Source organism: Monomorium pharaonis, chromosome 7, assembly GCF_013373865.1.
Source record: "Monomorium pharaonis isolate MP-MQ-018 chromosome 7, ASM1337386v2, whole genome shotgun sequence".
NCBI lineage: Eukaryota > Metazoa > Arthropoda > Insecta > Hymenoptera > Formicidae > Monomorium > Monomorium pharaonis.
This window is the reverse complement of record NC_050473.1, coordinates 14773208-14794434: the sequence shown is the minus strand read 5'-3', so window position 1 is coordinate 14794434 and position 21227 is coordinate 14773208. Positions and strand designations below refer to the sequence as shown.

Here is a 21227-nt window from a genome sequence, read left to right as displayed (position 1 = left end):
TACCTGCGAGCGCGAACTTCTTTATTTGCATGCAGAAATGTTTGACGAACGTCCAGCTGAATAGTTAATCTGATTTTACTCGCGTAGGTACGCGTAGGTATTACCTTTCGTTCTTCTGAAACGTTTTGCGCGAAATATCTTTGCGTATCTTACCAAACGCGATATTTACTCTTAATCGAACTGTTCGACAGAGGGGGGGGGGGGAATCGATAGAGAGCCGAAAATCCATTTCAAATTAAAACTCGGTAAACCCACGCGGAACCTACGTAACTTTGGTGCGATTTTCATACACGTTCCGCACGGTCGCGTATTTTGCGTACGTCGATTGTCAGTCACGAGCTTCCGACTCATTCGGCCGGAACGGACCGCCGCGATCGGCCAATAAGCCGCGCGTTAATCACACTGGCGAAACGACACTCTGTAGAATGTCGAGAATAGTGTAACGTGGTGTATAGCGCCCGGGACTAGTGTGTCGCGAGCGAGCTATTAGGCCAGGAAATCGAAAGGGCGGATTTGTAGCCAGTTATTGCGTTACATCCGACGTTCGCGCGGCTGACACCGCGACCTGTTTGTCCGCGTCCCGGGATTGTCCCTTTTGTTTTCCAGTCCCGACGGCGGCAATTCGTCCATCACAACCGAGCGGTGTCGCGCGCGTCCGTTCAATTATGCCGATGAATTCGATCATCGGAACGTCGCGCGTTGATCGAATGATACGACTAACGACAGATAATCATAGGCATTGAACGTTGTAGCGGCGGGGAGCGGCGGGATTAGCCGGACGTTTGTTTGTCATCGTGGGGTCCAACGAGGCGGCGCGACCGATTATAATCTTATCATTCGGATCGAATGATCGTTTGCTCGTATCACTTTAGCGGACAAACGACGCGACGGCATGCATGCTTTATTCGAAATCAATATCTCTACGTTTATTATCGGCAGTTTTGTTCTTGGCGATTATTTTCCCGCACGATGAATGGCAGCTAAATGGTGTGCGGGTTTTCGGCAAATTATTTATCGAGTTGCTTAATTTGCTGTGTAATCAGGAGCGTAAACAATGGACGGGAACAATGTCGTGTCGATGTATAGCGGTGACTCGTCGCGGAAAAAAAAATATATCTATACACGCCGATGTCAGAATCATATGTATGGTCAACCGACCGACATCGCGATAAAGTCCCGTCGCGATTGCAAATTGCCGCCGTTGGTTGTACAATCAAACAGGTCCGCTTCCGCAAACGTACGCGTTGCACAACGATGGACACGCGTTGTTAACACATAACTGTTTACGATCAGCTGAAACGAATGCGCGTAATTCCGCTTGATTCGAGATGGGGTCCTCCATCCCGACCTCGGTGGCACGGTACACTTGACGGGGATCGCTGGAAAAAGGAGATAAACGAATTACCCCGCTCGTCAAACAAAACCTCCATTATTTGTGTCGGCGTGGCTCAGTTCGTTACGCAAGACTTTGTCCGGCTGATTTGAACGGCTCGACCTAGCTCGGCTTGACGCGACAAACACAATACGCATGCATCAATGTACTGCGCGCGGCAGACAAAATGCAGCGGCCAGATCGAGATATCGTATCATCCGCGTACGATGAGAATTCGCGGGGAAAATTCGTGAGAGAATCACGGAATATTCCAATTGATCGAGTATGTGTCGCTGGACTATTGATACGTGCTCTCTTGAAAAAGGCTATTGGAAAACTCGTCTTATTTTAACTTATAATAATACATTTCTGTACACAAGATTCTCGTCGATTCGGTTTGTGCTAAGAAGTGCGCTTCTTCCTCAGTTGTTCCTCACGAGACAGCCGTGTATAATTTGACGACAAGCCAGACACTAATTAGCTCCGATCTTTTTTTCTTAGCGTTTGTTACTTTCTCACGGTAAGATCGTCCGCCTTTGAGAGGCGCTTGAAATTGGTTTTAATTAAAGTTTAACAATACGCCCTTTCTTGTCGCGCTTCGCGGATCGAGCTGCTCGTCGATATTGTCTCCTTCGAACGCATTTACAACTTGCTCCAACGAAGCCGAAATTTAGCGGCGGGAGACATTTTAATTGCGAACAATGTTCTCCATCTGTAAACATGAAATGCGGTACGGTTAAGTTCTCCGTCGGCCATGCCTAGAAACGTCTTGTATTTAGCGTTATTGTCGTTGACGATACCACGACTTGCCTTTGAAATAATTGTGACGCGGGTACAACTGTTATATTTGGTTGTCGGTTAGAGCTTGCCGTTGTTATTATTTGCATAAATTGTTTTTGCGACCTACGCTCTCTTGCAAACAGTGCCAATAAAATTTTGGTCATACGCGTCGTGCGTAGTTTGTAAATATTTGCAACAGTCAGATATAAACAAAACTGTGGATAGTTGACATGCGGTGGAATCGAACTTAATTTTCGCAGGAGTGCAAGAAGAGGATGACGCAAAACATCTATTTATAAAATAAATTTTAAAAAATGTCCATTTATCTCATTTAATTATTATGACTCATATGTATTGAATTTTTATTTCTCAACGTGTAATTTAGTTACATTTATCTAAATTCATATTGTCGAGTAATCTTATTTTAATTACTTATTCATTGTATAATCCCAGAAGTGTCGATCGGGTATATTCCGAGAATAATTTCGTTCATAGCGAGATGAAATTTTGGACACCAGGAGCCACACGATTGGAATGTATTACATGATCGGTTCTGCAGCCATCCTCTATTCACGTTTCATCCGCCACTTTGTATACGCTCGGTGCATCTTCAATGCGTCCCATTGACTCTAGATCTCACGATTGCGCCATTGGTTTGCTTCATTTTCACATCGCTTTCCTCTACACGTTTTCCGTCTTCCGAGATAATTAGCATTGCAATGGTTGAAATATTATCGTATTGAAAGAGAGTGATAATAATTTTTTAAATTTTAATTTTCTTAAGTATTTTTCCTGAAACGAGAGACTCTTTTGTTATCTACCTTCTCCTCTCACATAAATTTTGATGAGATTCTGGAAAAAAATGGATCTTTTAAGGTTGAAAGAATGCATCGCGCATACTATTTTTTGGCGCTATATCGTTTTATTTTATTAATAATATTTACCTATTATATTCTGATGACGACAAAATGTTCGGAATGTTTTACTTTTTCTTGAATTTAATATAAATTAAGGAATGAAAAAGGATGATTTGTCTCCGTCCAGTTTTGCTCGGAGTTTCGGAATTCGACGTAACAATCTTTAATTAAATGTAACTTGGCAATTTGCAAACTACTCGACTCGAACCCGGAATGGGAATAATGCAAGGTATGAATGGAGATTGGACGGAGGAAAGGAAATATTCCGTCTCTACAGATTGTTAGATTATAAATTAAAACATTTGGTTGGAATCAAAGAGATTATCGTGACCAGGAATACATTTCGTATAATAGCGTCACGGGGTCCGATTAAAAAAAATAGCCAATGCGCGAGAATCTATTTGATTTTTATTCGCGGCAAGGCGAGAATTTACTCGCGCGATTTATTCAGGCTGTTTTGAATATATCTGTTAGAATATTATTCCTCAACACGTACTCTACATTGTAATAATTCAGGATCGCGTGTTGCTAACATGTACCGCGGTGAGTCATTCGCATCTTTCGCCGGTAACCTACAACAATTGACACATTTTTACCATTGATTACGTGCTACGAGATCGGTAGATTATCCTCGCGAGACTCGACAATCTTCCGACCGAATAATTTCACGAGGGTGCATTGTGAGCTGGTTATCGACGAAATTGACGGTGGAGGGTGATGACACGAAGAAGACGACGACGCGGGGAGTTGTCGAGTCATGGGCGAAGTCATGGCGTACCGAATCTCCGGCGGGGGTGGCTGTCGTACGGCTGAAACATACAGGGGAGGAGTTGACTAGGGTAGGTATAGGTAGAATTGTTATCACGGTTCTACGGTAAGTGAGAACCCTCGGTCTGTATACCGCTAACACCGTGGAGTGGCGGCGTACAACTTCGTAATAATCAAGCCCTTCGAAATCCTCCCCTTTTCGGTCTCTCATGTATTTCTCGAGACTTACCGGCGGTGCATGTATTTTTTCTGACCGCATCGTGGTATACGAGAAACTGCTCGAATTGAATTGTTCGATCGATTTACATTATCGTTTGCACCATGAAATATTGTCAACTAATTGTAATCGATAACTAATTTTTTTAATGCAGGTTATTTGCTTTCTGATAAATTCATCCCATCAGTATTTTTTACACTGTTATATAAAATTTGCATAACACTGCGCTTCTTTATCTGTCGTGCAATTAAAGTTTCAAAATTACAAAGTACTTTTATCTGTAGGTGCATTAAAATTCATCACGTCAAAAAATGACGAGAACGACTTTAATCATCACTTCACTTTTCGGTTTCTATTAATATCGATAGGCAGGTTCTTGAAAGGGAAGAAGGAGGGGGGCTACATTCGTCATCGAGGTTGACCTAATTCTTCAATTTGCCCGATCGCTTCATTTGATTCCGCCATTCGCGTATATTCGCGTTCTGCGAGAAATCTTACGGTGCGGTATAATGCCGATAATTCCGAATCGATAATTGCGAAGTACGGAAGTAATGGGTGTCTCGTTTAAAAATGTTTAAAATATATTTCGAAATAGACAAGAATTGAGAGACCGCATACATCGTCGCGCGACAAGGCGAATAACAGCTATACTCGAAGAACAATGTTCAAACGCTCTTATTCGTTAATGTTTCGCGCACAGTGCTGTGTCTGGCGCGAGAATAAATCCGCAGCCAGTGAAGAAGTTAAGAGGGTCGGCTACGCGGATAAAAAACGAGCGAGGTAAGGGTGGAAGGATAACGAGGAGGCGAAAAGACGGACCGACGGCTAGGAAGACGAGGAGAACGAGTGCCGAACAAAAATACTCGTTGAACGTGAAAGAAGTGCGTTTAATTAAACCAACGGACAAGTGCAGGCACGGCATTAACGTCCGTCGCTCTTCTGCGTTTTCCGCACCCGCAGCCGCTTTGTGTTTGCAGATCCGCATTGGTCGGGAATGCGGGATCGATCGCTCCCGGCGGAATTTGAATTTTCATCTGATTATCGAAACACTGGGATGATACTACGCAACGTTTGCACTCTGTATGTAGTGCACTTTTAACCGTCAATTGCAGTATTTTGAGAGCCATAACTGATGCAACCGTAAATCGCAATTTATTTAATATTGCGATTGTGAAATTTATGAATTTATGAATTTATATCTCTATTTATATTTGTCTATATATTTATTTATATACATATAGATAATACGAATAAAATACATGGATAATATTAGATTTGATAATAATATTTTAATTGTCTTCTTTACATTATAAATAACAATTGATATTTAACGGTTTGGCTATGTGATCTCTGGTAACAGCTTCGCCCTCTATTACAATCAAGCGTTCAGTTTGGCATGTACAACTCAAATAATCGATAAACATTACGTAGAACGCGATACGTCGCGGTCGGAAGGAAGCCAAAGTAATAACAACCGCAAAATAATCTTCGTTTCTGACCCTTTCGTCAGAGTTATTCGTAACAACTTGGCGGTGACTGACCACATTGACGTCATAACGGCCCGCTAATGTACGGTGTTTAATTAACAATTTATTAACAGTAATCATAGAATACATAGAGTACATCCAGGAATAGTTTCAAGAAATAAATTGTGTACACGCAAAAACAATTTATATTTAATATTATATATATTTTTAATTACATACATATATAATAGTTATAATTATAAGAATTACATATATTATACATACAATTTTATTTAATAATATTTTATACAACTATAAATATTGTAATTTTTTCATAAATATACCATTTTTTCTCGCATTTAATTCATCAAGTCTAAAGATCTCGCGTCAACCTCATGTCTCTGTCGTAGCCCGCTGGAATGAAAGTCACATTATAAAACGAAAAGTTGGGAAACGCGCTATATATATTAACGCAGACGTATTGTATTTCCGTTCCATTAATTTTACGTTCGTTGAAACGTTCGTACAAACCTACGCGCGGTATTATGTTACCTATTATACATTTTCCTTGCAGCCGATTAATCGATATCGAGTGCGAAATTAAAACACACGTCAGCCGCAGCTGAACGCGAACTAAGATCGGCAGCGTAATTATTGTATCTGTCACGCTTTTCCCGCCGTTCTCTCATATAAATAATATTTCATGGTAGCGCTGAAAGGTATGTCTGACGTATCGTATGGATTCCGAAGTGAGTCGCCTCTCTCCATTTCGAGCTTATATGGTTTACTCGTGCACGTTATTTTCCTTCGGCGTTACGGTTTCAACTTTCCTCGGGTATCCTCCCCTAATATGCTTATCTTTGTTATACTTATAGTATATGTCTGCGCTACCCTTTAAGGGCTATTGCATTACGTAGGTAACAAGGTTTGGATAGGATCGATCGTTGTGAGCCACTCGAGCCATTTGGGCTGATTGAGGCATTCCGCTTTCTCATATTATTAGCCTCTGTTTTGCAATTTCTATTAACTCTTACACCTCCTGATTTTAAAGTAAAAACCTCAACAATATCAATGCGTAATATTAATTAACAGTAACGGCGGTAATACATATAATATAATACAAATATATTCCGATGGCATAATATATCGGTATTTTACATAAATGCAATATCTAAACGTTAATGCATAGTAATATATGATATTTGCAATATTGTCAATTTATTAACATGTAGATGGGATTTATCCTGTAATAACCCACGAATTAGCGCTAACTCCCTGCAGTAATTCAATAAACATTTGCGACCAAAGTTACAACGGCCAATGGTTGGCCACGGATGCGGCCGGATATCACATGATTGGTTACTACCGCCTAGCATCGTGCAGCCGACCCATACACAATCTATACGAATACGACTTTTGCGTTATGCATCTTCGTGGCTCGTAAACCGACGGGTTCGGGCACGCGGCATGTGTACATCGCGTGCCGCGACCATTACATCTTTACGATTATCCAACGAACAATAAAGCTAACGCACAACCGTCAACTTAATGGATAAGCTCGACGATACCGAAGACCAATAAATGCTGCACAGCCGCAATACGGTTGTCCGTGCTCTACGCTTTTAAACCAGCGTATGACGATGTTGTTTCACGGTTCACTGCGAATTTGGAGATACGACGGGATATGTCTTACCGATATTATGTGCACGGGTATGCGCATCGTCAACTCACTTTACCTCCGTCGAGGGGGAAGCAAAATGTTCCCCTCGAGCTTTGATTACGCTTCTTGGTTGGACGCAAGTGCGCTTTTGAGGGCACTTTTAATAAATCCCTCTTAGATACGACGCTCCCGCGATTCATACGTGAAATGCACGATGGTAGCGACGACGCTGCTGTTCGCCAAGAGATTTTCCACCGGCATTTCATCGTGCACTGCTTAATCTTCCTAGGTTCATTACGCTTAACTGGCTGTGCAATTATTATTGGAGTCTTTCGCGATCTAATGTCATTTAAATTAAGGAATGTGAAATATCGTTAAGCTATGCGCTTGTTCGTTAACTGCTGTTATTAAATTTTACTTAAGTACATCTTATTACGCGGACTTTCCGTCAATGAATTCGTTCAGATGCAATATCGCATGCGATAATTAAATATTGCCTGTGGAATTTTATGTTTTTAACAGCATTGCATTTTCTCGATACAATCCTACTCGAAGAAACGTACACAAGAAGGTTTTGCGGATTCATTTTTATCGTTTATTGTTCGACCGTGCGACTCAGTCCGTTCAAACGGCGTTTTCCCTGTTTGCCGTAGATTCGTATAAAAGGGGTACTTTATGTGGGGAACGAAACGAATCCCCGAGTTTTTCAAAGGGGCATCCCTTCAGCCCAAACGTAGCGTTTGTCTAAACTGCGGCGTTCACTGTAGGTTCCATTTACCGCAGCCTTTTAAAAGCACCGAGAGCTGAACAATTTCACTGTAACGGTTTTCTATGTAGGACGCTAGTGGAAAAACATCCGATTCTTAGAGTAAATTTTTCACGACTATGCTTGTCTCACCTGACATTTCCTGTTGATTCTCGTGCGCGATAAACAAGAACATCAATAATTAAACCATAATGAAGTATTTGGGACGATACTGCTGTGATGGAAAGCATTTATTATTATTAAATTGTTATGGATTGATGTTTAATGTTTTTAAAATGTTTAATATTTTAATACACACTGTAACGTGTTTTTTATGCTGTTTGAGATCTTTTGTGTCATAGTTATAAGTAAGAATTATTCTGTTGCCTTAATGACGTTGACATTACAGGAATTTTATAAAGAAAACTAATTTTTATCTCTCTTGTGTGTGTGTGTGTGCGTGCTTGCAAAATAGTTGCATAATTAAAGTACTTTGTTCATTATAGCTGAGATGAAGAGATTAAATATTGAACTAAACTTAAATTTATTATCTATTATAAAATTTACATTAGTTGGCATATTTTTCTTCATTACATTTGCTTGTTCAAAATACAACAATTTTAAGTCGTAAGATATTTCGGTATCTCTTAATTATTTATTAAGATTCAAATCATAAAAATATCTTATTTTTATAATGATTGTATTTACGGGAAACAAGACATCCTATTTCGATCCCGCCAACATACCCTGGTGCCTTAACTCTTGCGTGTGCAGTCACAAAAATAACGGTGAGATAAAACTCTGGTATAATCCCCTAATAACCCTCTTCCATCGGCAGTAACTTAGTCTGTTCTTCGAAGGGAGTTACTTCAACTTTGCTCCAATTCCTTCGTTCGTCAGCCTCTTCGCTTGTTCCTCTCCTCTTTTCCGTCCTCCATGCTGTCGACTCTTCTTCCGTCAACTCCTCTCCACTACGATTCCGCGAAGTGGCCAAGACCACTCGTCACGAAGACCAACACAGCGGCGCACCATCAACAGCACTAACACCAACGGTATCAAACGTTAACGGTACAAACAGCAGCGTCTGGAAAGCCCGCGATGCGCATCGACGGCCACAATGGCGTTTAGATAAGAGAGTGCCATTTGTTTATAGAAATTGCGCATTGTCTGAACGTATAATTGTTCGTGCTCAAAGACGCGGAAGGCCGCCAGGACTTTACCTTTCGACGAGCAATTGAGATCGCGGGAACTAATCGGGAGGTCTGCCTCGTAATTCCTCACATATACGCACACAAAGATAAAAATTATTTTTCTTTATAAAATTTCTGTCACGTCTTTGAGGCAAAAAAAAAATCACAAGGCGATGAGTGTTCAAATGAGCAATATCGAAAATAGCAGCTCCGCTCACATTCGTTACTACGCAAGGTGTTCGTTATCCATTGGACGGCGCATACGACGCGGTCGCTCCCCTTTTCCTCCGGGCTCAAGCGAGTTACGAGAGATCGGAACAAAGGGAGAACAAATGCCCCGCTCGTAATGGGCATGGACGTTAACAAAGTCGCGAGCATGTCGCCTACCCCTCGGGCGCGACGCCCGTAATCTTTCCTCGCCGCGGTTAAATCTTACAGCCGGCCATTGTACCTCGGGCTTAATGACGCCGACGGAACGGACACCGTCCGCCGACTCCACGCCATCGACTGGCCGCTCGAATGGAGAACGGTAAGAGACGGTAGGGGGGAAGCCCCTAGAAGGAGAAGCTTTGCGGGCCTGGCAAGGGTGCCGCGTGTTTTATTACTTCACGTGCCGCGAGCTTGTACTCGGCCATTGGCGATTGCGATTTATATTACATTTTTTCCTCACGTGCCGCGTTTATGGATCCTGTTTCTCGCGATGCCCCGTTACCCTATGGCCTTCCGAGAGGCCGTTAGCGACATATCCGCGAGCGTTAATTACAAACAATTAGTCGCGCCATGCATTAAACTGTGTCTATTATGCCGCGCGTTGCGTGCGTATAGAGGTGCTCGTTACGCACGTACATTGCGAAATCTTTTTGATAAGAAAGTAACACCAGATAAGTATTTCGCATAGATCAATTCTACGTCCGTGCTAAAGTAGCAACACCACGCCGGCTGTACGGCAATAAGTATTACAGCTGTAATTGCGACTCCGTGCCGTCGTGTTTCGTCCGTTGTTTTCTCTTTCTCCGGAGAGGGAGAGAGATAGAGAGATCAACGTTCTGCACAAGGCAGGAGATTATCACACGGACTTTAGGCAGAGAATTCCACCGGCAGACTGTACGCGCAGATGTATTTGCCGCGTAAACAATAATTATCGTATGCAATTAAGTGCAGCTTTATTCTTGGCGGGAATCTCGAATGAAACTCGAAGTTGGCAGGAGACACCGAGCATACGACACATGTATATCACGAGATAATTGCGTTCTCCGAATATTATCTTCTTAGCGCAATTATACGATTTTCAGTTCCATTTGAACAGTTGCAATCACGGTGCAAATTCAATTTTTTTTCCCCCTAAAAGGTAATGCCACTGTATCAAACAGTCGATTTTTTTATCCCGTGAAAGAGAATGTAGATAAAACTAGACAAGTAGAAATGTATCTCTTTTCTACACTTTGCATCGTCTTATCATTTGTACATACATCTTCACACTGTGTCATGTAGTTATATTAATTTCAGAATCAGCTTGACGTTTACAGTGCGTTATGATAAACTTCGCAAGCGTAATTTCAGAGACGACTCAGCTGTGCGCGTCAACGTATTTAGCGCGCAAACAATAATTACCGTATGCAATTAAGAGGAATCCTGTCGGTGAGAACGACTGTGTGACGAAGGGGGAGGAGGGAGGTGGATGTCAGAGAGGGCCGAAACTTCTGGTTCTACGTACAGTGGCGAGGCATCGAAACGGAACGTTTGCCAACGCGTGTCGACACAGCGGATGAAGAGGGCCACTAATTCGATCTTGTTACTCGGATCAAAGAGCGGCATGCATCTGTTGAGAAATTTCAATTGATCTTGCCGTGTAATACAGCCGTGTGAGCGGTTCTAGTAGAATTTCCAACGATTTCACCGATAACGAATGTGATACCGCCATTAGTATACAACAGAGACTGAATTTTATTTGCAAAATATTTTTGATCGTTTCACACCGAAAAGCTCTTTAATGTGGCTTTGATTTAGAGAGTTTATGGAATTATGTAAAATTAAAATAATATGCGAATTCTCAATATTCGGTACCCAAATCCGCTACGCTTTGGTTTTATCTCGAATTGATACGATGCGATACGGGACGGTATCGTAATTTGCAATCTGCGTACTGGTTTTCAAGTAATATGATATGCATTATTTTAATTAATATTTAAATTACACGTTATTAAATAACAAAATTCTGTAATGAAATCCGAAATATTTATTCGAGATGCGATCGGAGAAGCATGCCGCAGAAATATACAATCATTCACCCGGATTAATCATTCACCTGTAGGTATCGCGAGGTTCATTAAAAGTTCCAAGATATTTCGAGTTTTAATTAATGTCTGCTTCTCCCACTTCTGTTATTTATGTAGGAATGTTGATTGACATCCAAAATTTGATGCAAATCGTTCTATTGATCCGCTTTTAATTCAAAAAGTAATCTCTATGCAAAATAATTTCTCAGGGAAAATTTTATTACACATAACAGTAGTGCAAGAGGATACATTCAATAATCTCAAAAAGGTAGCGGCACATCTCTTCCAAACGTATATAAGCGATATATAATTATCTTTTTTTTTTACATTGACTCAAATATTGTCATGTCATAAAGCGCTCCATTCCATTTTGTCTCGGGAGATTACCGTGAAATAAGGTGAAAAGGCGAACGTTTCGCTCGTTGAGAATTAACTGTAAGGAAATATCTGCGGGCCGCAAAACCGCGGAGTGGCACATTCTCTCTTTTATATCTCGCATTATACATTTATTGTACCGTGTAAGCCAGGTGGGCAAGGGTCATTATGAACTTATAATTTCCCCGGAAAGCGAACTACGGAAAAGAATCCACGAGGAAGCTCGATTTCCCTCGATATGGAAATTGCTCGTGCGAAATACATGCGCGCTGAATAAACCTGAGAGGGCGAGAGGGAGGGCGGAGGGGACAGGGGTAGCGGGAAAAACGCCGGAGAATAGAAAGTATAATGTATTGTACAAATGTTCGCTGGGTGGGTAACTTATAGCACGTAGTATCTTGAATGCTTCGCATAAGCGTACTTGTGTACACGTCGCGAACGCGTGCGATGTGCACATTTCCACAAGATTTCACGAACAACAGGAGGAGAATGAGAGAGAGAGAGAGAGAGAGAGAGAGAGAGAAGGAAAAGATGCGTCAGAAATCGCGGGCTTCCCTTCTTTAGTTACGATATTCCCCGACGAGTACAATCGGGTAGACGGAATGTAAATCACCTTAGGCTGGGAATTGCGAGAGGGGTCGCTTAGAAATGCGAATCGTCGACAGTGGAATACCGTCTCGCCGAAGCCGGGGCATAGATCTCGATGCGGTATTTTTATTGTCGTGGGTAATCTTTTTTTCGGCGGCGTGCTCCCCCGCCGGCTTTTGAACCCGAGTAATTGAATCGTACGAGCGAACTAAGATTCCTCATCTCTCATGGCAGCGAAGAGGGAGAGACAAAGAAAAAAAATTTAATCTGCCTCTCTTCCTTCCAAAGTAACGAAACCTGATTTCCTTTAATCTATTTATCCGATAGTGTTTCTTTTTAAGGTACGTGTCTTTCAATAATAGTACACATATTATGTGTGTATATATGGATCCATTAGAGAATAATTGCATACATGTTTTATATGACGTGAGATTCTGTAACAATATGAATAAGAAAATATTGACGTCTAAAACTTGCTTAAATTGTATAATCCGAAGATTGAACTATTTTTAAGATAAACAAGAGAAAAGAGAAGCTAGCCGAGTCTATATTTTGCGATTGATTTTATCAAAGACAAATTGGTTAGATATTGAAATGTTTAAACTTTTATATCTATAGCTTACATATTATTTTAAATCGAATCAACGAACTTTTAATTTGAATTCATTCGTTGAGTCAATTTAGCACTCAAAAAAATGATCTCATAATTTCAACAAAATTTATATATGTGTAAAATCTAGCTAAGATAGATAAATAATTAGCAAATGCTGTGATATGTATGCACCTAATCAATCTAGCTGATAGAAGCAGAATTTTTTAATTCTATACGTGACAGTCAAAATTCTAATTGATACAAAAATTATTGATACATTTTGATTGTGATATCAAGAAATCTGTTTATATCAGCAAAAAATTTTTTTGGGTGAGTAAAAACTTTTATTACATTTCCGCGTGTCTTTGAGAAAGAAGGTATCGAGAAAGGATCTATTTATTCTATAAGGGTTACGTGAATCGGTGACTTTTTTGCGATGCCATCATTATTTATTAAATGCGAAATACATAAAATATTTTTGTGCTTTGGCTAATAAAGTATTTATAAATGCTAGATAATATCACTAATAAAATTAAACGTTGTGTGATGAAATTATTAGCATCAACATTTACTAAATGTCTTAATTTAATATGTATTTTCTATTAATATCTTTGACATAATATTACGCAAAATTGTATTCTTAATGCACGTTAAAAAATTATAAATATGCGGTGGTAATTCTGCTAGCAAATTCAACGTGTTCCGGAACAGTTATGATGTATAAATCGCACGAATGTAAAACCAGACGATTTCACGATGAAAGAGGGGTTGAACAGCGTTTTAAATAATATAAAAATATTCCCAGCAGCATTGTGTGTGCATATTTAAAGAATACTTTCCATGTGTGCTGCCGTCGCAGACAACCTTACATATATCAGCTGACATTATCCAACAATAGTTTGCAGGCCGGATTGCTGAACTTGAAAAGAGCCTGCTGTCACGAACACGTCGACAGCACCTTGAAAACCCAAGTGGCCAAAATAAATAGACCGACACGAGGTAGGAAACGTGAGGTCGTTCCTGGTGCATGAAAGTGTAAACCTAGATAACAAAGTGTGTCCCGACACGAAATGCAATCTGTTACAAGTATCACATGCTGCTTCTTTGCCAACACATCCCCGTGGCAATAAACCTGAAACGCGGCGACACAAGTGATATCGCGCACAAACGTACTGCCTCGTTGTACGACACGACACTAGAATAATTAATTGTTCCGTCGGTGACCTCTTTCTTCAAATGAAACGATTTCCTGTGGTCACCGTCCGTTCGTTGTTCCGCGCTGTAAGAATTAAATGCTTTTCTATTTATTCTCACGTCAAACCTGAATACATATAAATTGATACTGCGGAGCTCTCCTGTAAGTGTTACGATAAAGGTGCTGCATCGACGATCCTTGTGGCTCAACATTTAACATTAACGGTAAAACTAAAACTCGAAAGCTCTTTTGTCGCGAGGCATCGTTTATCTCTGGCGGACCACGGTACATCAATTCGTGGTTGGCGTCGCGGTCTATTATTACAACAAATTGGACACGGATCCTATTCTCGTGTTTCCCGTAGATTCCCACGAACTATTTCTCGCAAGGAATGAGTTTCGAATGAGTTACCGTTGCAGGCATTAAGCCGTTTGCAACGAGAGAGAGAGAGAGAGAGAGAGAGAGAGCCGTGCGCGGAAGGGAAGTTACTGCTAGCCTGCGCGAAGTGATTTCAGAGGAGCGAGATATTTCAGACTCCAGAAATGGTGAAATAAAGCGGCCGACGCGTTGCGCTGTTCATGGCTCGTTATTATGCTATACGCCTTGTACCACGTGGGTTCACGAGGAGCCGCGAAATACGGGAGCGAGAGAGGGATGAAAATGAACGGGAGCAGGAACGAGAGGCGCTGAGTCTTGAGGAAATGAGAAGGGGACGGGAAACGATGAGAGACGTACCGTGGTGCGAAAAGGAAGGTCGACGGATAAAAACGAAGTCCAAGTGCTGAATTAGACGATGCATAAAAGGAAGAGAATGTTTTACCTGAGAATAAAGAGAGAGAGAGAGAGAGAGAGAGAGAGAGAGAGAGAGAGAGAGAGAGAGAATGAAAAAAATGAGAGCTTGCCGTTGCGATGAAGAAAGGAAGCGAATAAATTTCCTATTAGGTTCCAGTCGATATTATTCTCAACCAAGGCGTTTGATTATAATATCTACACGAAGAGAGTTTTCTCTTAAAATTTACCCTCAAAATCTGATAATTGTGACATAATATGTGACTTTGAGGAATTTTACTATATTTTTTAATAAAATTTACTAACAGTATAGTGAAATTTACTATCTTTTTAGTACAATTTACTGAAAGTATAGTAAATTTTATTAAAAAGTATAGTAAAATTGCTCGAAATCACACATTATCCCACAATTATCAGATTTTAAGGGTAAATTTTAAGAGAAAATTCTCTCCGTGTAAGAATTACTTATTTCATGTAATATTTATATTCGCGCAACAATATTCAAGTATAATCGTTAGATTATAAAGATTAGTTATTAATATCCGGGTAAGAGTTATAGGAAAATGTACGTATTGTCTTGCAAATGATCGAAACTAGAGTTGAAAGATGAAAGCTAGCAATTCTCAGCGCCAACGGTATTTCTGAATAACGGGCAGCGAACCAGAATCAAACGGCATGCACGGGATGCAGAAAGTGGCAGGATAGCACGAATCAACTCAAATAAGTCACGACGGGTCGGATAATGAGAGGTCGACCAGAGTGAGAAGATCGGGTTGAGAGAAGGGGGGAGGGTTACGCGAGCAAGATGCAAAAGAGGCGAGCTTTCGAGAATCCGGAGATACGACAAACAGGTGAAAAAGGGGGCGCGCGTACATAAAGCATCTCGCGCTTTGGGGATTTCGCGACGCGTATTTGCCAGCGGCTGCTATAAATGCCAGAGAAGAAAACCATAAATAGGAGCGCGAGCGCGTTGTCGGTCCGAACGGGCGGAATTCTCGTTATTCCGCCCGTGTTATAACCGCGCGACGAGTGGAAGCTATGCGATTTTTCCCTCCCGATGATCCGCGTACACGAGGGTAATCTCACGACATCATGCGAGGAGTCCGGGACTTCCGGCTGTCCCGAATTCTTTTTCGCCGGAGGAGAATCACGATCCTTCGTTTCTCTCTTCGCGTATTCTTCCGTTTGACCTCGCTCCGAGCGCGCTTTCACTCGAAAGTCGGAGCGACGAAAATCGAGGGAGCATGGTGAGAAATGCCACGTTGCGGAGGTGTTTAAACACGGTTCACTGCTCCTCAGCTATGCGGGCTTTTCATGAGCGATAGCGATAGACAAGGTTTATTTACGGAGGCAGAGTATTATTAATATAATATAAAAATATCGCTTAAGGTGCCCATTACGAGGACATTAATACTCACTCTTTGTTCGTAACGAAGCCTAACCTTTACCTTCTATATTTGTCTCTGCTCTTTAATTATACGCCGTTGTTGTGTTGTATCGTATATCATTTTCTGTACCACTCGTGTATCGAAAACATATTTCTCTCACGATGATATACGCGTTTATACTATTTTCGCGAATTGTGTGCCACAGCGCGGTCGTACAGATAAATGAGATCATAAATGAAAACTTATTTCGAATCATAAATGTCGCGAGATGACCGGAATTTTTTTTAAAAAATGCAGTCGGGTTCTCGTGCTCTAAATCCGGGCGTTGATATTTTGACGTTCGTCCCATAAAGTGCATTAGTGACGATGTGCATCGGCGAACGCTCGTGATATTTTTTATCGCCCTCCATCCTCGTGCCCTAACTCTCGCGTGTTCGCCGTTCTTTACTCGCTTTTTTCGAAATGGTCGACTATTGGATTACTTACATACGCTTCGTCGACTATAACTTAAAATGCCATGCCAGGCGACAATATGCGGGAAGCAGCGGGTAAGGGTCGTGAAAAATGCACGTTACTCTTCCGAATTGTCGATGTCGGAAACACAGTTTTGTCTTTAGTTCCAAGTAGTTAATTGGAAAATATTGGACCTAATGCTTTTGATAAAATTTACAATGGCGTTTACCGCACGATTGTACGGTTATCGTTGAGATTTGCGATGCAAATGTGATGAAAGTTGTAAATGGTGTACGCAATGTGTACTTTTATGCAACGGAATTCCGAGAATCGACAAGTTAAATATGAGAAAGTACAAATCGTAAGCTTTTCATATTTCAATACTCCAATAAAGAACTAAATATCTGAAACTAATATCGCGTCACTGTCGTTGTCTCCAATTCGATCGATTACAATCTTTATTCATCGGCAATTAATTACTTTGATTTTTGCCAAGAGTTTCTTGATTAAATGGCGAGTTGTTAACGGAGTATAAGAATGCAATGGTATTCCACCTATGTTTCGAAGATAATCCGTCATACTTGGTCTGCATACTCATTCTGTCGTAGTCTCCTCTTCTTCGATCCGGGCAATTTCATCCAATTGATCATGCAGATCAAGAGGAAAGCTCAATGCGGATGAAAGTCGAACTCGCCGATACGCACTCTTCTCTCTCGCGAATAAAGGGTACGTGACGGTAAGAGAGTCATATGTCATTCAGAAGTCGTTCCGTCGCGCCGCGCTTCTTGTTCACGAGAAAGAGAAAAAAAAAAGGATTTGTTTGCCCTCTTCTCGCAGTTCTCGCCGGAACACTACTCGGACTCTAGACGGCCATTCTACGGGTAAGTCCGATCCATCAATGCCCGCTGAAGCGAAGGCCCTGGTACCGGCCGAATTTCCCGCGAGGGCCACACCACGACTCGTGGGCCGCCGACGGACGGCCGAAACTTTCCACCGGAATTATGGTTCCCTTATGCTCCCATTACGGAGCCATCTACGATTATGTTCGCGCCGGTTTTGGTCTCGCTCGCGCCCGCCTCTGTCCGCTTCACGGCCCTCGCAAACAATCTCCGTAGGGCATTTTTGGCCCTTGATGGATGTTGACCTTTTAATAGGTCGCTCGCTTGGAGAGAGGCCACGTTTGCCGTTCGTTGGACATGTTGTGTGTGTGTGTGTGTGTGTGTGTGTGTGTGTGTGTGTGTGTGTGTGTGTGTGTGTGTGTGTGTGTGTGTGTGTGTGTGTGTGTGTGTGTGTGTGTGTGTGTGTGTGTGTGTGTGTGTGTGTGTGTGTTCGTTCGTTCGTTCTCTATATGTTCGTTGACTCTGGCGAGATTTGATGGACAATATCGTAATGCAGTCGCCGGAATAATTTCGTATTGGCGATACTAGTGACCGAGGATATCCTTGACCGGTGATCGATGCTGACGTTTACATTATTGTCAATGGAGGGACGGATGACGCTTTTGTGATAGCACGAGGGGGGCTTGTATTTTATTTACAATTCTGTTACCGGAAGAGCGATTATATCAGTGTATACACACACGTACCGGGATACGTACGCTTTGCCGGATTCATTTTAATCGAATACATTTGCGCTGATCGCTCTTTTTGCGCCGTGTACCTTTTTCGTAACGTGTATTTCACATTTTGTAAAGACTACACTAACATGGAGAAATTTAATTTAATTTTTTTCCACGATTACACGTGTACACATTCAAGTTAACCAATTTATTTCGCTTCAATAACGATGATATAATAAAACTTATCGATCCGAATAAAAATCAATTTGTACTTTACACAATTTGCTATCGAAATCAAATTCAATTTCGTATGTTATCGCGCTGCAAAAATTCTTATTGATATAACGTGGTCCGGTTCGCAAGAATCGTAATTGAAATTTGTGTAGGTCATTGTCATAAACTGTACGTACAGATTGCATTCTAGATATGTGCGTTCTATATGCTTACATTTGACATTACCAATGGTCAATAGGAGTTGGTCAATGTTCATGCGTACGTTTGATGGAAGGCCGGAAACTAACGTCCAATGTTACCAAATTGCGTATGACTAGGTTGCATTTCGTGCTGCGCCCTATGGTTGAACATCCCGTTTCCGCAAATATGATATCGGTTCTCCTTATTCCGTGTTCATGCGCAACACTCATATTATGATTCGCAACTGTAACTACTTCTTATTGGTACGGCAGATAGGACCAGGACGCACAGACTGATCGTATTGGGTGCCACATCGAGTGCATCCAATAATATCGCATTAAATTGCTGGGGGGATAAATCTGCAACGGGCAATCCAAACGTGCATTTATCTTTCACGCTGTGCTGGTAGCTATTTTTCTTCTCGGCGCCCTTTGCCGCCCTATATCATATTTTATATCACTGGATATAATTTCTCCGTGCGCCTCTCATATGATATTAACGTCTTCACGTTTGGTATTTGAAGATACAACATTCTGTTGAAATTGTATATGCATTTATCATGTCGTTCATAATAATAATAGTAATTGAAAAATGTTAAAGTAAAATAAAGCTAAATGTAACAAATGGCACTTAAGGTTTACAGTCTTTAATTGAATTGTTTCCTAAATATAAAAGAGATTTAAAAAAGTTTAGAATTTTAATCAAGATAGATAATTAAATTCACTTTTTAGCAACATTTATTTAATAAAACGTAATAATGATATTATTTAATTTGGATTTTAGCTTTAACAAAGAATAGATTTAATTATAAATTGTACTCGTTCTAAATAGAAAATCTAAGTAAACTTAAATAGTCATTCATATAATTTAGAATAAATTAACATTACTAAAATAAAAATTTTATTATTATTAAATACATTTATTTTAAATTGGAATTAATTAAACTGAAACAAAATTGATTTTATTATATATATATTAAAAATAGACGATGCACGTACAATATTTAGAAACAATGGAGATTTGTATTTTATGAAAATTGATGAATTGATGTTTAAAGAATCTTCAAATATTTATATTACTTCATTATTTTAAGAAAACGAATTCTTTTAATACGATATGTCGATTATACGCTTTTCTCTAAAACGATGCAATTTTATCTTCCCTTTAGATCCTAAATTCAAGGAACCAATAGCCAATGTAACCGCGCCAGTCGGAAGGGAAGCTATTCTCTCCTGTGTAGTTCAAGATCTTGCCGGATACAAGGTAATTCGAATTTTTATGGATACGTATAAGTGTTCTATCAACTCTTTTATTGGCACATCGTTAATGTTCTAATTGCCTGTTGTAAATACCTGTTAGTTTTGTATTGGACAAAATCTTTCAAAAATTGTTTCTTTTTTTTTCATGTTTAATTAATGCGAATGTTAAAGCTTAATTAATGCTGATAGTTAAAGCTTATTTATGATTGTCATGAAAACTCGATACATTTAATTTCAGAAATCAGTAAACTACTAAAAATATTGATTATTAAAAAGTAATAATATATTTTTTTATTGTAGTGTTATTGTTTAATCTTTTAAACTGTTGATTAAACATAATCTGTTTACCAGGCAATGCATTTTTACTTTAAGTTTTGCTTTGAGGGATCATAAAATGTGTTTTTATAGCGTACTTATGAGAATAATTCATGAATAAGTAGTTACGAACTGGCTGCGAAATTTTGCTCGGCCATTTCACAGCACCGCGAATGCCCACCCCATGATAAGAAGTATCTAAATGGCGCTAAGTCACTTTAAGTGACGCGACAGTTTCGCAATATTAATGTGAAAATAGCACCGATACATATTAAAGAGTAGAAATCTAAAAAAAATCTCAAGATAATTCGAATACCGATAAACAATCACAAATGTTGTTAAATAATTTATATGTCTTTAATATTTTCATTATTTTTACGTATTGTCAAAAATATTTCTGTCGTTCTAGGTCAAATTGTTTAGAATAAAATAAAAACTAAATTTTTTTACATAAAATTGTATGTCTAGATTTAAAATACTTTAATATTCTTAGTAGTTATAATTAATTTTATACTTATTATTTTTACGTGCCATTAGTACTAGTAAATTTTACATTACTATGAAAGATGTGATATATTACGAATTAAAATTACTCTTACAGAAATATTCTGGAATAAAAGAGAATCCCGCACGTTATACAATAGGTTGAGTTGTTTAACCCATTGACCTCGTTAGCAAACCACGAAAAAAATTAAATGAATTTCTATCTTTCTTTGACGCTCTTTACACACGGCTGCATTTCAGACAGCCTGAAGAATCCTCTCGTACAGCCGAAGCAATTAGTTAATTAATTAGTAAAATTACGCAGAGTATATAAAAATGAATACTCATCAGGTACAAGCTAGAATGATCTTATTCAGTCTTTATTCGCAATTTCGATTCAAATGTCGTCAGCTAAAGTGGGTTTAGT

The 21227-nt window shown here is 40.0% G+C and overlaps 1 protein-coding gene across 2 annotated transcripts in view; it reads left to right on the top strand.

The window, feature by feature from the left end:
* The window catches only part of LOC105836400 (neurotrimin), a 147947-nt gene that overhangs the window by 77868 nt on the left and 48852 nt on the right, over positions 1–21227 (top strand). For both annotated transcript variants that reach the window (XM_012680402.3, XM_012680401.3), the window contains exon 2: positions 19912–20006. Coding sequence is in view for 1 of the 2 variants with exons in the window: in XM_012680401.3 (XP_012535855.1) it covers positions 19912–20006 (95 nt within the window). In the remaining variant the exon portion in view is untranslated. The remainder of the gene's footprint in view (positions 1–19911; positions 20007–21227) is intronic.